Raw genomic sequence first — 16,840 nt, 5'->3', positions numbered from 1 at the left:
ATATTATACATGTAAATGCTCTGATAAATTGTAATAATATATTTTGTGTGAATGCTGATAAATCAAACAGCTGTTTTCTAGTTAAACATGAAGCTGATCTAGAAGACTTCATGTTAAGAGTTAACATGATTGTTTGCGACTCAAAGTAAATGCACTCAAAATAGAGACTTAATTAGGCTGAATAAAACACTCAATCACGCAACTCATCAGATCTATTCTTTGTTTTCATTTTATTAAGTACTTACATTAAGTGCCATCAAAAATATCATTATATAATTCTGTTTATTTGCCCTCTGACATAAACCAGAGATCATCACCACAAAACAAGCAAATTGTGATTAATATACATCAAAAAATTAATATTGTGTGGTTCAAAAGGTCAACCTCAAATTCTCATCTTAACAAGAGCTTTATAAAAGATGTTTTATGAATAATGCGCCTGATAAAATAAGTTCAAGGAACGCAAGGCAAAGAATTATTACTGGTTCAGCAATGCACAATGCAACATTTTGAGATCACACTCTATTCTGGAGCAGGTGAAGTCTGTTTGATAGCAGGTCCAACATTAAACATAGCTCAACTGTGACTAGTGGCTCGATTCTCGCTCTCAGCCCAGACCCGGTCAGGCTGGGGCTCTTCTTTGGGTTTGACTGCATGTAAAGCATAGTTGATAGGAGTGCTCTGCTGCCAGCTCCAGGCTCCTGTGAGAGGATTGTACATCATGCCTCTGATAGCCTCCACGCAGAAACCAACTGGGATACAGTGAAGCAGAAAGATAGTAAAAGCAAGTGACAAATGCAACTGTACAATAAACACTGTAGCAGTGGAGCATTAGATCATATTGAGCAGTTATGTAATGCATACCAGGTTTTTCCAACAAGCTGTTATTAAAACAGCAAAGGAGATCCATGAAAGAAAAGTAGAGGAGTAATACCCAGACACTGATCAATGAATGATAAGAGAGAGAAGTGGAAGTCAGAGATGGCACTCACAAGACTCCAGCAGTCGTTCCAGATCCTCTGGGCTGATGAATTTATCCCAGTCATGAGTGCCACTCGGAACAATCCTTAACAGCTGCTCCGCTGCCACAATCCCAAAAACGTAGGACAATTTGGTTTTGTTAATTGTGGTGATGAAAAGAGAGCCACCAGGCTGAAAAGACAACACCAGCTCACATTAGTTTTGCAAATATAATTGATCTCAGATTTCAATAAAGATTTATTTGAAATTAAATTTTGCAGCATTTTTGTCATTCATTCCCTATAAACAAATAAGTTTAGGGGATATACACTGTAAAAGGGATATGGCTAACTTTTGTGTGTACATATATATTTTAATCTGTAAACTGAAAGGAAAAGCAAGCCTAACAGAAACAGGCTGACGAAAGTGCCTCTTATTTTAACTGGATGCCACAGCATTAGTGAAGATTATAGGGATTTTGAGTAACTCTTTAGGAAGACCGTTTGTCCTCTGACACACTGACCCAGAAGATTAAATCCATCCATTCAGTTCTCCTTGCTGAGAATCGGTTGCTTTGTGCTACTGTCATTGTTTGAGATGTCAGTGGTGCTGTGACACACCTTCAACACCTGCTGGCAGCAGCTGGCAAAGGCGTCCAGGTCAGCCAGATGTTCCACCACCTCAGATGCCACTACGGCATGAAACCCCTCTACTTCCTCCTCAGCGAGGTCTTCCAGGGTGCAGGCCTGATAGCGAACTCTCTCCTGCAGTTCGGGATCGTAGGAGGAGTGCAGCTCTGCGATCCGCACACTGTCCTCCACTGGGTCAATTCCCAGGACATCCGCTCCAAGCCGTCCTAGTGGCTGAGAAATGTTAATGTTACTCGGGGTTAAAAAAAAAAAAAAATTGAGAAAAAAGCCAAATCAAAATATCAATAATTACTATACTACTACTTTAACAGTATGTAAAGAATGATAAAAATACATCCATGGGACTGAAACTAAAAATTTTCAATATTGATTGTAGTATTGAACTTGTATGGTGTTACATCCAGCAATGTATGCATTTCTCCTGTTCTGTATTTCCGTGTCTTGTTGAATAATAAACAAATTAAATGGAAAAAAAAATTAGGATGTTAGTAAAAAAAAAAAGAAAAAAAAAGTAATTGTTCAGTTTCAATAAAAAAAAAAAAAGAATCATTGTTTACTATTGTACAGCAGGGACTGTTCAATGTTTAAGCAGAGCAAAAAATAAATTAAAAAAGCATCTATTTTTCACTGGTCAATATAACAATAATAATTATTTACAATAATTTGAACAAGCACTGAATAAAACTATCAGCAGCACAAAAAAAAAATACATCTGCACATTTCCCTCTGCTGGTCATACAGGGCAGTGCTCCTAAAACAGGCTGAAGTAACCAGTCAACTGTCTGTCCCACTGATGTGCGTCAAAGGGGATCCTCCGACATAAGCTTTTGGATGACAGGACACTCAAAAAACATCACGCTCACCAAAACACAACAACGACAAATCAGGCACAGAGACGGCCTAGAGAAAGATCTCAATGGAGGACACCACTGGGCGTGAAGCTGTCTGTTTTAATCATGTGGTTCAGTTGGCAGGTTCAGATATCATTTGCAGCCAGCTAAAAATAATCATTCATGTTATTAAACCTAACAAACATGAGACCAGCTTTATTTTTGCCATCAAACCCAGATCTGATCTATCAAATAAGAAAGTATCATACAGTAAACAGTAAACAGAAAAACTGTACTTGCACTAACTAATACAACTGACTCAATATTTATCTGTCTAGTCAAGTTATTATAGCATCATTTTCATAATTAACACTAGTTACCTCACTTAGAAGGCCTCCACCACAGCCGACGTCCAGTATTCTGAGCCCAGTCAGAGGTTTGCCCAACTGCCGGACGCCGTGCACATTCAACAAATTATCCCTGAAAATAAGGTCAAAGGTCACAAAATGAGGATAAGAAGGCATTAGTCTAGAGGACAAGTCAGGCAGAATTTTGGAAGTGATGTACATCAGACTGACGCAAAACAGAAAATCTGAAGCTAATCACAGCATGCAATTCCACAATGTGCTTCTTGAGTCACAAACACATCTTACTGCTAGTCCCTCTGGCTAGACACATGCCTTTGTCCTCCTGAAGCAATTGTACATCCTCACTATTCGTCTCGCTGGACCCATAGGCAACATCTCCATGTTTCTCCCCAAACGCTTGGACAGGCCTTGCAGAGCAAGCAGCCTGAGGTGCTCACTGCCAATCCTGTTAACTCAGCCCATCACTGCCAAAAAAAACCCCCAAGTCTTTGAAGGAATTCCCTGCCTGATCTCGAGAAAACACACTCCTCAAGTACAACATAATAACCAGCAACAGCACAGAGATCCCTCATTTAAACAAGCCCCCAGGGCACCGCCATACCCATACACGCTGCATCTCCGCTGTATACTCATCACCGATATAACTGATGCCGTGTTCAGGCAAGGGGAAGAAATTGTGCACTGGATGATTCCAAGAGGCGAGGGGAAAACCTTACAATGACAATCGCAATATACATCCTGACTCTCGCGGAAACAGCTGCAAACAGAAGAAGAGAAGAACCACAGACATAAGCTCTAGTCCTAACCCTTTCACCCTACTCCACCATTACCTGGACACGAGACAGAAGCTTCTGTTTTCTATCTGTGGACATTCTACTAGAAATGAACAGATGCTAGTACTGTTGAAATAACAGCCTGACTCTGATTAATAGAGACGATTCAGTTCAGATGATTAACATGAAGAAAACATTTGAAAGAAATGAATATTTGTATTCAGTAAGGATGTATTAAAAAGATCACAGGTGACAGGAACGACTTTTACATCATTACAAAAGATTACCAATTCAAGTAATTGCTGTTCTATAGAACACTCCATTCATCAAATAATCTCGAAATAACAAATGTTTCACAGTTTCTAGAAAAATATTAAGCAGCACAATTGTTTTTAACATTGATATTATTAAGAAATGTTTCTTGAGCAGCAAATCAGCATATTGGAATGATTTCTGAAGGATCATGTGACACTAAAGACTAGAGTAATGATGCTGAAAAATCAGCTTTGCATCAGAGTAATAAAATTACACTTTAAAATATATTAAAAAAGAAAAGAAAATTAATACAATTTTGCAATTTACTGTTTTTACTGTATTTTTCAATTAAATAAATGCTTTCACAAAAAAATAAAAAACATTACAAATCTTACCGACCACAAACTTTTGAACAGTAGAGTAGGAAAACATGAAACACTTTTGGGAAGTTGTAGGTGTGATATTCTACAGTTCAAATAAAACTATTTTAAGCTAGGGATGCATATTGAAAAATCTAGTCACTAAAATTATTTATAGCCATGTTATGACTAAAATAGCTGATATTAAAATATTTATTTTATTTTATTTTTTAAATAAATTTACAAAAAAACACTAATTTGTTACAGTTATTACATTTTTACTGCTTTTAGAGACAGTGTTTTTAGATTATGTCACCTGAATGTAATTGTAGATGAAATTGAGAATGTACAAATAAATACCTAACACAACCAATTTTGATAAATTAAAAGATTTTTTTTTATATAGTGTGCAACCCTATTTAAAACAGTATTTTGTTCATTCATAAATTTTTTTAAGCTGTAATAAAACAAAACTTTTTTGACCCTCATTTATTAGTACCAAGATAATTTAAAATTAATGGAGACCAGATCTTAGGTTAAAATGTTATATGTATAATGTATAAGGGAAGTATACATTTTTAAATAATTACCTAAAATCTTTCTGATGGTTGGTAAAGAAAAATACTATAGAGCTGTCATGCCACTTTTATTCGTAGAAGTACACACCGTACGAAAGGCACTCTCAGGTCATTCATGGAGTGCAAGGCTGCAAAATCTCCCTGCAAGTCCCACCACTTGCTCGCCATGGCCTGAAACTTGCGCACCTCGGCGGGGTCGACAGTACTCTGGGAAACCGTGCGGACATTTAAACGGGTCAATCTGCAGAAGAAAACTAATGTTAAAATCTCCAAAATTATATGTCGTTATGATTCGCTAGTAAACAAAAACACAACGAACGGGTAAACTAGAAAACTGGCCAATTAAAGAAAAAAAGGCATGCATTTAACTGCATACCCGCTTGTTAAATCGATTAAATCAGTCTCACCCATTTGACAGCTGATTCTTCTGTCGGTGATGCTGACACACCGTCCAGCTGCACACAGAACGCAATGGTTTCCTTTTAGAGGACACGTTTCGGGTTAGCCGGCATATGGACGTAGATTCTGCTAACAGCCCGAAAGCTAATCGTGCAAATTTACTGGAGTACATGACTGCATCTTATTGTGTCTCACATGTAAGTTATCTTAAATGAGCACTTCAGTCATTAAATCCAATGTGACCGTGGCGTGTTCGCAGAACTTCTGACCGAGCAGAAACTCAAAATGGAATTAAACGTTCCTACCCCACATTGGGATAAACAAATGTAGTATTATCGACTAATTCCCTTTCAACACACATTCACCTGAAAAGGTGGAATAAGTTTTAATACTTTATGTAACTTAATACTACATGTTTTAACCCTCGTGCACTGTTCGAAATCTGTGAACACCCTTTATGGAGCGGGTAATACCTAATTGGATTCACCTTATTCATGAGTTTAGGCTACTGTTTTTTTTTTTTTTTTTTTTTTTAAATATGGGTGGCACAATCATTTCAATTCATAAGGTTGCCCTACAAATAAAGCTTATCCGTCAGTTTGACTCAATGAGCTATCAGTTTTCTTTCATGTTTTAAGAATAACGTTGGTATTTTAACGTGAGAATAAGAGCTCTTTTCAGCATGCATTCTTTTCCTCATGATTAGAATGCTACCTATGAGGGTCAAATTGACCCGCGAACATCACGAAAGTAATAGTACTTTTGTTTATATGGCAAAACACATCAGCATGTTGAAACTTTGCATGCATGTTCATGATGATAAATGAGGAAAAAGTCACAAAATATTGAGAGAAAAAAAAAAAAAAAAAAAAAAAAAAAAAAAAACATTACCCGCAACATAACACAAGGGTTAAATTAAATCATGCTGCATAAATCTGCAACCACAACATTCAAGTTAGCTTGACCCCAAAACAACTTGCCATTCCACGTTCTCAGTAGCATTATGCACTTATCACGAAAGAAAAAACAATGATAATAAACTAAAAATGTGGCTCACACGAGTCTAAAAATGTAATTCAGGAAATGAATGGGGAGTTCACGTAAAAATAGGAATTCATCATACTCACTCTCGTGTCAATTCAAACATGTACTTTATTTCTGCTATGTTAACAGATTTTTGGAAGAATGCATGTAGTTCACAAAATCAGTCTGAACGATGTGAGTTCACGAATCAGACTGATAGTTCTCGAGTTCAACTCACTGCCTCGGTTCGACCGCAGTGCTTAACGGTTATCAGTAATAACTTAAAAATGTTTGTTCCAGAATAATAATAGCGCACGAGACGTCTTTAAAGTGCTTTTGGAGGTTAATCCCAATCCCCACTCACTTTCTTTTTATTGAAAATAATGGCAGAATATTTTCACTTTTTGTTACATAGAGGGAAAAAAATAGTCACAGGTTTAAAACAACATGAAGGTAAGTGATCAAACTTTTAATTGTTGTGCAAAGAACACTGAACGTGGTTTATAGACAATGCTAAATCATGTAATAATGCTCATAATAATTCTACATTGCTGATAATCTGTCTCCACCCAGAACAAGGCATTTCAAACAGCAAACAAAATGAGACAGGCCATGTCAGACAGAAAGAATCATTCTTGTTTTATTGAACAATTTACATTAAATGAGAATTTATTTCCTCTGGTGTTAGGTTCTTAAAATGTTACAGTTTCAAGGTTCTATTGACTACTCGAATGCTCAAGTCTTGCATAATACAAGGCAAAAAAAGAAACTATCATTCAAAATCATCTGTTTTGAAGACAACACTTAAAAATACCATATATTTACAAAATGAGGGGAGTGAGGGGATTTGGAGTGGAGAGTTCACCTACAACGTTGCCTCGATAATGAGACAAGCCTGTTAACTCATGGAATTTTAAAAGAAGTGCACAGATAAGAGGCAGAGCACCCCTCAACGCTTGCGACGGCTGGGAGACGTGGATCTGCAAGAGAAATGGGAGACAGACTATTAGTGCAATCACTAGAACAGATCTCATCCAGAGCTTCATACACACACCTTAAACAGCTGTTGGATCAACACTGAATGAGAAAAGGGGGGAAATTATATCAATCTCAGTAGCACTTGAGAAGCACAGCCCAACCATTTATGGATAACTCAGCTATTATACATTCAACATTATGTGACTGCAAATTTAAATGTACCATGCTAATTTGAATTGCAACAGTTGACATTCTAAATACTATTGATCATTCACACACAAACAATTAAAGCAGTTCAACAAATAAAAAATAAGAGGAGAAAGAAAATGGATACTACCTTGATCGTGACTTAGACTTGTGTTTGCGGCTTGCCTTCTTACCAGACTTGTGAGATTTTTCCGTTGACCTTGATCGACTACGTTTTGATTTCTTAGACTTTTTTTCTTTGCTAACCTCAGGGGAAGGGGACCTGCTCCTGCTGGACTCTGAATCGGAATACTTCTTGCTAGCTTTGGTGGAGCCTTTCTTGCTAGATTTGCTGTCTTGCCGGGAAAACCTCTCACTGTGAGAGTCGGTCCTCTCGCTCTCCTTTTTCCGCCTCGATTTGCCATAGTCTTCCTCGTCCCTTACTGAACTGCCCTCGCCCTCTTTCTCCTTGCCCTTCTGTTTGTCTTTCTTTTTATCTAATTCCTTCTCTTTTTTCTTCTTCTCCTTGTCGTGGCTCCGGCTCCTCTCTTTCCTCCTGTCTCTGTCCCTGTCCCTGCTGGAGGCTTTTTGTTTCCGCCTGTTGCGGCTCGTACTGCGACTCCGGCTGCGCCTGCGGTCCCTGCTGCGCCTCCTCTCTCTGCTGCGGCTGCGACTGGCTTTGGACCTGCTCCTGCGGCCCCTGCTGGATCTGCGCTGCCGCGATTGGCTACGCTTCCTGTGACGAGAGGAACGTTCGGTGCTCCGCCTCCTGTCTCTGCCCTTGTCGCGCTCTGAGTGATGCCTGCGAGAGCTGCGACTTCGGCTGCGCCTGCGAGTCCCGCGAGAGGCGGAGCGGCTGCGTCGCCTTTTCCTTCTAGGAGAGGAGGAGCGGGAGGAGCTACGAGAGGAGGATGAGGAGGATGAAGAGGACCGGCTGCTGAAAGAGCTAGAGCTGGAGGTGCGGCTACGTCGCTCACTCGGCGAGGGGCTGGCACTTCCTCCGTTACGCCCTGTGTGCTCTTTGCTCGCACGCTTGACCTCACTGACCTCAGGCTCACTACGCGACCTGCGTCGCTCTACTGTAGGCTCTGCTTCCCTTTCCCTAACTTCCTGTTTGTGTTTGGAATCTGTCTGCTCCTCATAACCTGCCCTCTCTCTGCTCACTCTTTCCGATGCCAAATCTTCTGAAAACACAAACACAAAAAGTTATTGAATACACATTTAACAAGGTTGAATAATAGTTATGTTCTTTGTCAACTAATAACACAAAAAGTTATAAATATATATATATATATATATATATATATAGCAAAGATGTATTTAATTGAGCAAATGTATCAACATTGATAAATGTTTCTTGAGCACCAAATCCGTCTACTGGAATGATTTCTGAAGGATCATGTGACACTGAAGACTGGAGTAATGATGCTGAAAATTCAACTTTGCCATCACAGGAATAAATAACATTTTAAAAAAGAAAAGTTATTCTATAATAAAACAATATACATTACAAAATATATTTTGTAACATTCAATAATATAGTGTATATATTTTTTATATTTATTTTTCCTTTTTTTATAATTATAAAAAAAATGGAACAGGCATACATTCATATATACATTTATTTTTATATATAATGTGTGTACACACACATTCATATATATTTTTATATTTCATATATATTTTTGTAAATTAAATATTAAAAGATATACATTAAATGTATACACACACAAATATACATACACACACACACACACATATATAATATATATACATACACACACACACACATATACATATACATATACACACACACACACACATATATACATATATATATATACACACACACTACGGATGTACGTACCTTTTATAGTCTGTACCTCCAGTGCCAGCCTCTCCTGCAGCTGCTGCTCCTCTCTCTCTTTGCGACGGAAGGCATCCTGTTTCTGGCGAATGCGGTGCTGTAGCTCTTCATCGTCTGTATCTGATGAATCCGACCCTTTCACACTCCGCTCCTCATCCTCACTCTCGTCCGAGCCGTACTCACCCAGCCCTCCTGCGGCAACAAAGCCCCCCTCTTATAACGGACTGCAGGAGCATAGCATTCATAGTCGCAAGCTAACAGTCCCTCCTTTCTCACCTACTCGACTACATAATACTTCGCTAAAGCCCACCTTAATAAAAGAAGCATGCGTTTTTATAATCTTCTATAAAGTGATGCTGGAAGCTAACCATTTTGAGAAGATCTGCTGCTTGAGCTCTTGAGCTTGTAACAAAGTTCATTAGAGAGCTGAGAACCCCCACACCCCCGTTTAATTCCCCCCACCCCCCCGGAGGACCTAAATGTAAAGACACTTACCAAGGCCGGTCAGAGAAGCCAGTGCATTTGACTGTGCCAGCTGTTTTGCAGGAGCTTTGATTCACATCAACAACAGGAACAACATGTTAAAACACATACAGCCACCACTTTCGAATAGGCAAGAGTCTCTAGAGATGAGGGTACACATATGCACTATTCACAAGAGCTGCCTTCGGCAAAAAAAAAAAAAAAAAAAGAAAGAAAAGAAAAGAAAAAAAAAGGATGGAGAGAAGAAAAAGGTTATCACACAAAATCTGTCAAACAGGCAAACAGTGGAGGAGAAAACCAGTCTGTACTAATGCAGTGTCACTTTCGAAATGAGAAGCCATCTGGCAAACACAGAAGTGAGGAAGTACTTGTTTTACAGGAAGTAAATCTAGGAACGGATTTGACTGGGAACCCTTTGAAAGATTGCATTTAACTGCATCTATGTGACCATATCCACCCTCCCTCTGCGATATGTTTTCATCTTCTGTTGCATTAGCATAGAATGGCCGATGAAGAAATATACTTTTGCTTATCAAAGTATTACCAAGGTGCATCAGTCAGATAAAAAAATCTTCATGTATATATATATATATATATCAGTCAAAACATAACCAAGTCTAATGTGGCTCTTCCTCAGAATTAAACGTGAAGGCACAGTTGCACGGACAGAAGAGAACAGGAGCAGACCTTTAGTGGCTCTGCGATGAGTCTCTTTAGCCAGTAGGAAGATCTCCTCATTTGTGACTTCAAGGAGGACTTCAGTGAGAAGAGTTTTAGTCATCAGCATCTATAAGAAGCAAATAGGAACGGTGAGAAGCACAAGTCACGAGTGTGAATGCAAAGACAGAGGATTGTGTGAACAGACCAGCTGAAACTCTTTCTCCTCTTCTGTCATTTCTGGTTCACTTTGATCTTCTTGGACAGGAGAAGTTCTACCACCAAACTCCAGCCTCCTCCCAGATTCGCCATCCTCGCCGGCACCATCTTCACCATCCTCATCATCACTGTCCTGAATTAAAGAGGAGTAGATGATTGGACCAGAGACCACATGCTTGCGGATGACATTAGCGCCGAGAGGTATTTTTAGTGTTAGGGTGCAAAAGCTAACAAGCAATGTAACAACTTAAAAGACTCCATGAAGTTAATTGGAAGTTTTGTGGCTCAGTCCCTATCAGATAGTTTTAAGGTCATCTATGTGCTAGTTTATGCCTATAAGTTGTAGCAGATATACTCTACTTTTCAAAAGTTTGGGCCTGGAAAGTTTTCATTTTTTGAAAAAAGTCTCTTATGCTCACTATGACTGCATTTATTTGTTCAAAAATACAATAAAAACAGTAATACTCGGAAATATTTTCGCAATTTTATGTAACAGTTTTCTATTTTAATAGTTTTTAAAATGTAGTTTATTCTTGTGGTGACAAAGCTGAATTTTCAGCATCATTACATCATTCTTCAGTGTCACATGATCCTTCAGAAGTCATTCTAATATGCTGATTTGGTACTCAAGAAATATTTCTTATGCTATGCTTCTTAATATATTTTTTTAGAAACTGTAATTAATTTTTTCAGAATTCTTTAATGAATAGGACGTTCGAAATATTATTTGAAATAGAATTTTCTGGTAACAATTAGCAATAATAAAAAAAAAAAGCAATTTCTTTATAACATTTACTAACCTCATACTTTTGAAAAGTAGTGTACACACTCAATATTTCAATGGAAAATACATCAACAAGAGAAATAAAATTGTGCTTGTTGAGCCATTTCATGGGGTCTTTGAATTACTTAAGGTAATTGATTGTCAATGAACATTTGTGCATGTCAGTGAACCCTGGGACAACAGTTGCCAAAGTAACCTCAGCAGGTTCCTTCGCTGTAAACAGATTCTGAAAAAGATGCTTACAAATTTGCTCTTGCGTGGCAACCGAGGCCCATCACCTTCCTCCTCTACTATATCGCTATCCCTTTCATTAATTGCCATTTCAGCACGCTCTTTCTCCATCCTCTCCTTCTCCAACTTTTTCTGCTTCTCACGGTCCATCTTTTCCAGGCCTTCTCGAATCCATGCCGGCAAGGTCCTCCGTTTAACAGCATCTAGAACCAAGACAGTGTTACCATGTGCATCCCTCTATAACAGCAGTTTTTCTTAAGGCCGAGACACACCAAGTCGACGTCAAAGAACTAACAGCGACGGAAGGTGAAGGTCGGCTGCGTCTTCGCCAAAAAGCTGCACTTGAACACACCGCAAAGACTACTAGTGAGTGACTGTCAACTAGTGCAGCGTTTCCCAACAGGGGTGCCGTGTAAAAACTCCATCAAACATTTTAAAATGGCTAAAATGTGGAAAAATAAATAAATGTATTACATACCATCAATCTCAGATGTCTCTAATAACAAATAACCCACACATATAAAAAAGTATTCGGTGTTGAATTGCAGGGGTTGCGCATTATTTCAATCCCAGATAATATCATACGGTTAATATTCAATCCAAGTGATTGCGGCTCAAACTCCTGGGCATGCTGAAAACCAGCCGTTATAACAAAAATGTTGAGCCCGATCTAAAGTGTGGGAATTTTTAAAACGGAGACCGAATAAAATGGTGCTCTGCACAAATGCATCTAAAAGTTCATACATAAATTAGTTCCGGCTATTATTTATTGGTAAATTAGCCAAATGATTAATCGACTATTCAGAAGAAGGAAAAAAATAAAAAAATAAAAAAGGTAGAAAAATTAAAACACTGGATTATTCGATTAATCGGGAAAAATAATGGATAAAATAAATAATAAATAAAATAATCAACAGATTAATCGACTGAAAATTAATTGTTAGTTCCAGCCCTATGTACTAGCCCGACAGACGATCACTAACGGCTGACTGTCGACTTGGTGTGTTATGGCCCTTATGCATCTACATTAATCAATATTTATATTCACCAAGAGTAGGCGTCTCTGGTTTTATTCCCATCTGGTTGGGGGATCTGGGCCGTTCTGGTCTGAAGGTAGGAAGCCGTTCTCTTCTGTTCTGCGGTCCTTCAGGCCAATAAGGTGCGTGAAACCCGGTGGAGGGTGGTCCATAAGCTGCCCCCGTTGGAGCTGCTCCATGCTAAGGTGAAATGGACATAAATGTAACTAAAACAGACGTTAGGAAATTGGAAATAACTTTTGATAACCAAGACCTAAGCAAGCGTACCTGATAATCAAACTGATTGACACCAACTGGGCCAATAGGGTAAGGCTCAGGCTGACCCCCAAACCCATGACTGTTTTGAGGAAAGCCCCCATGGTGTGGGTCTCCAGGAAATTCCAAACTATCTTGACTGTTACTGTCTTCTGACGGGTTGACGACATCCATCGGTCCTTGGCCAGGAGGAATCCATGCTTGTTCTGGAGGGGGATGAGGAGGCTGGCTATGCATTGCCCACTCTATAAACAATCCGCAAGAAAGATCACATTTTAAACACTATTAACATATCAGCTGTGCACTTATGATCAGCACTGGCATGTTTAAGTAGAAAAAGTGTTTAAGTGGGTATTTGAACACGGTATGCTGTTCAGGGTGTTGTGTTATCAGTTGATGAATTAAATCAGTTGTCTCGATCTTTCAGCTGAACAAATTTTCCATATTGCTACACTAGCAGCATTTTTGGTGACTGTAAAATGCATCTACATTGCTAAACATGCTTATTTGTTGTAGCTTATACAAGTGGTGCAAATTAAACACTAAAAGGTATCAGAAAAGTGCTAATTAAGCATTAACATTTCAGCGATTTTGGCCGACACTAAAAAAATATTTTTGGGTGTTTTGGCCGAATATCTTCGGTTTTTGAAATTCCGATGCATCACCATAGCTTATCTTTTGCAACCCTTTAGCTGCAGCCTATAGGAAAGGGCTACTTCTGCTTTCAATCAAATGATACGCTGGAACGCCAGTGTCTCGTGAACGCACGTACGACAGTTAGAGGAAGTTAGAGATTACAGTTTGCAAAGTTCAAATATGAATATTTCTCTTACACAAACGCATTGCTTCAGAAGGCCTTTATTAACCCCCTAGGAGGGCCCTATTATGATGGATAGATGCACTTTTATGGACTTCAAAACAGAAACAGCCATTCACTGCCATTATCGGAAGAGCCAGGACATTTTTAATTTAACTCCGATTGTATTCGTCTGAAAGAAGAATGTCATATACACCTAGACTTGAGGATGAGTAAATCATGGGCTAATTTTCATTTTTATGTGAACTATCCCTTTAAGTAAATATGAGCAAAATGAATTATCAAACAATAAAAAAAGCAGGAAGGGGACATTGGTCCATTGAAAACACAATTACACTGACTGAGCAAACATTTAGATGAGATTTCCAATAGCAAGTGAGCAATGTTTATATATGAATAAAAAATGAAAACAATCCATTGATTGTTGACTGGATGAAAGCAGATCTGAATGAGCTTATAGTTGATTTTAAGAAAGGGGCGGGGTTTAAGCTGACATACAACACCACAGAGAAGTCTGTCGTTTCATCAGAAGATCAAGTTCATTTAATTAAACATATATAAAAATAAAACAGGCTTGGATAAATTATTCACAATAAGATAATTAAGATAAGACGCATTTATAAAATTTCCATTTCATGGCGTGACACAAACAATGCAGTAAGCAATGAGTCTTAAACTGGACGCATGATTTACTCGATTTCTTTTATTTGACATTCTTTAAAATGCCCATGGTCAAACTGAAACATTTTTCTCACCTGGTTGCCAACCCCTGCCAAAATTGGGATCGCCTGGAAAGGCACCATGGTTATTATGGGCTGGAGGTTCCATGTTCTGCATCTCCTGGCCATTGGGCTGAATCACTGGCTGGTCAGCAACCCCTCCGGTGGACTCTTTCTGTGCTATCCATGCTTGTGCTAGAGCAGCCCAGTCCACTTGACCTGCAAAACCCCCTAGCAGTTTAAACAACTAGAGTACATGATCAGTGTATGTTATCTCAGTCAGATAAGAACAACGGCCTAACCTGGATCCTGCTGATGCTGAAACGACTGCATCCACTGCTGCTGTGAGCCCAGAGGCCACTGAGGCCAGGGTTGTCCTCCCTGGTCCCACATCTCTCACCTTGTGATTCCTGTGCCAGAAACCTATTGGTTAGATTATACAGCACTAATATCTAAAAACACATTTTGTGCAATACACACGCAGATGTGAATGAAACAAACACTTTATTTGCACATAATTAACAGGGAAAAAAAGGGTGACAGCAAATAGAGCATTTAAGACTTGTTTCGACTAGCAGTTTCCTTATAAGGACATGAAAAACAAACCCTCCTTTTTCATTGCGGATCATTATATTTGTAATGTAACCCGCACAGCTGCAGTTCCGAAGACACACAGCAGAGAAAACACAATCGCAATCAGACTACTGCAAAACCAGACTAGGATTGGAACTTACATGCACCCGTGCTTTACAAAGTCTTTCTGTGCATTTACCTTTCTGTATTTCACTGAATATAATTATGACAAGAGTAAAAGTAACACAAGCGTCGTCGTCAATCTGGCTATGCAAGCATTAGGCCGCGCGTCTACAACATCAACACTCATTTAAAAAATATTAATAATAATAAACGCACAAAATGCACTAGTTCCCTAATCTCCGCAATTGATCCCAATGAGAAGCGCAGGACTCTGAAGGAGTTCGCTGAAGAATTACAGACACGTTGCGATTCCTTACCTCTCCACTTCTCAACAGTAAAATGGCGATGAAATGATGACCCGGAAACAATGCCAACAGTGACCTCACCCCACAGGCCCTCTAGTGGATATGCGTGAAGATCATATGAATAAAAATAAAATTAGAAACACTATTTCTATACACATTTTTCATTATTAAAATGTATAATTATTATATATATATTTTTAAATAATAATAATCCTCTAAAATCTAATAAGATCTTACTGTATAAACTAAAAAGAATAACTGAAATTGTCTAAATTACCGTTAGAACTATATAAAATGTAGGCCTAATGCTTGTTTGTTTTATACATACAAATTTCTGCACATCATCAGCGGTTCTCAACCTTTTTACTCAAAATTCCCCCGCTGCCCAATATATTTTTGGTACTTCTGTAATGACAAAGCTGCTTGTAAAAAATGCTGTAAAATGTTTTAAATAACTTTTTTTTTTTAATCAACTTCAATATGCTTAGAGTTGAAATGGTGTTATTTATGACTAAGACAGGTTTAAAATTCAGATTTTTTAACATTTTAAGGCAGTAAGATCATGATTTTTACTGGGGACACAAAAGGCACCAAATCCCAGGAATGACCCAATTACACTTTTAAAATATACCAAGGTTTTTCAAGACTTTGGGATTCCTGGTTCATAACTTAAAAATAATCTCATCTTCTTGATTTTTTGTTATTTTATAGCATGTTTTGTCTCATAATGACTGATAATGAACAACTGATAATGAATCTATATATCAGCTTAAAAAAGTAAGACCAGGAGCCCAGCAGAATGGAAACAGTGAGACACCTCTGCATATTATAAATCAAGTTGAAATATTACTAAGCATAAAATTGGTTAATAGGTTTTTATAATTATTATGGAAGCCATTTTCAGGACCTTATAATAATTTAGAGACTACATGGAATTTCTCTTACTACTGGACCATTTATATGAAACAGTATTATGAAAATGTGATTCAACTGTTGAAATAATGCAGTTACATTATCAAAATGACCAGTTCCTATATATTGACAATAAACATAATAGATATGCATTGTTATAAGAATGTAATGTAATAGTCTTTCCTTTTAGGTTCACTGGTTGCAGTTTGTGAAAACTGAATTTAATCTCTAAGACAGGAGCGCAGTATGGTATTGATCGTTTCAGTGTGCAATTCAATACCACACTGTTACTGAAGCTTGTATGGAATGAAGGAATTTTAAGGCCAAACCTTCAACAAACTAATAATGTAAAGCATCCAAGAGTTGAATACACCCGACATTCCAGAGAACATCTCTGGCATCTTCAACACATAATAGCAGATAAATGCACACGCTAATACTGGTTCAATAGCAAGAAATGAGATGGCCGCCACTTAAATAGAGCTCTGATATCCTATCC

The 16,840-nt window shown here is 38.2% G+C and overlaps 2 protein-coding genes across 5 annotated transcripts; both read right to left on the bottom strand.

Moving 5' to 3' along the window:
* Positions 1–206: 206 nt before the first annotated feature.
* coq3 (coenzyme Q3 methyltransferase) lies at positions 207–5,444 on the bottom strand. Its single transcript, XM_079894277.1, has 6 exons — positions 5,181–5,444; positions 4,862–5,014; positions 2,821–2,920; positions 1,581–1,823; positions 993–1,152; positions 207–752 (listed from the first exon to the last, which is right to left on the bottom strand). The coding sequence occupies exons 1-6, from the start codon at positions 5,342–5,344 to the stop codon at positions 577–579; spliced, it is 996 nt and encodes a 331-aa protein (XP_079750403.1). The 5' UTR covers positions 5,345–5,444; the 3' UTR covers positions 207–576.
* Positions 5,445–6,716: 1,272 nt separating this feature from the next.
* On the bottom strand, positions 6,717–15,496 carry pnisr (PNN-interacting serine/arginine-rich protein). Of its 4 annotated transcripts, none has more exons than XM_079895213.1 (12): positions 15,442–15,496; positions 14,731–14,838; positions 14,465–14,647; positions 12,905–13,137; positions 12,649–12,817; positions 11,613–11,803; positions 10,575–10,718; positions 10,397–10,496; positions 9,722–9,775; positions 9,227–9,418; positions 7,511–8,543; positions 6,717–7,175 (listed from the first exon to the last, which is right to left on the bottom strand). In XM_079895213.1, the coding sequence occupies exons 2-12, from the start codon at positions 14,819–14,821 to the stop codon at positions 7,145–7,147; spliced, it is 2,421 nt and encodes an 806-aa protein (XP_079751339.1). In that variant the 5' UTR covers positions 14,822–14,838; positions 15,442–15,496; the 3' UTR covers positions 6,717–7,144. The 4 variants fall into 4 exon arrangements, with proteins under 4 accessions (XP_079751339.1, XP_079751341.1, XP_079751340.1 ...); XM_079895215.1 differs by having other exon boundaries at positions 7,511–8,540; XM_079895214.1 differs by having other exon boundaries at positions 15,163–15,452.
* Positions 15,497–16,840: the final 1,344 nt, after the last annotated feature.

The sequence above is a fragment of the Squalius cephalus genome (genome assembly GCF_949319135.1).
Source record: "Squalius cephalus genome assembly, chromosome: 15".
Lineage (NCBI taxonomy): Eukaryota > Metazoa > Chordata > Actinopteri > Cypriniformes > Leuciscidae > Squalius > Squalius cephalus.
Note: the sequence above shows the minus strand (reverse complement) of the source record. Positions and strands in the feature narration are given on the sequence as shown.

Coding starts and splice junctions, on each gene's coding strand:
- pnisr (XM_079895213.1), bottom strand. CDS start 14,821: ATGTGGGACCAGGGAGGACAACCCTGGCCTCAGTGGCCTCTGGGCTCA. Junction 13,138..14,464: donor TGGCAGGGGTTGGCAACCAG/GTGAGAAAAATG, acceptor GATTGTTTATAG/AGTGGGCAATGCATAGCCAG. Junction 8,544..9,226: donor GGAGGTACAGACTATAAAAG/GTACGTACATCC, acceptor TTGTGTTTTCAG/AAGATTTGGCATCGGAAAGA.
- coq3 (XM_079894277.1), bottom strand. CDS start 5,344: ATGTACTCCAGTAAATTTGCACGATTAGCTTTCGGGCTGTTAGCAGAA. Junction 5,015..5,180: donor AAGAATCAGCTGTCAAATGG/GTGAGACTGATT, acceptor TTTCTTCTGCAG/ATTGACCCGTTTAAATGTCC. Junction 2,921..4,861: donor CTGAGAGTGCCTTTCGTACG/GTGTGTACTTCT, acceptor CCTTATTTTCAG/GGATAATTTGTTGAATGTGC.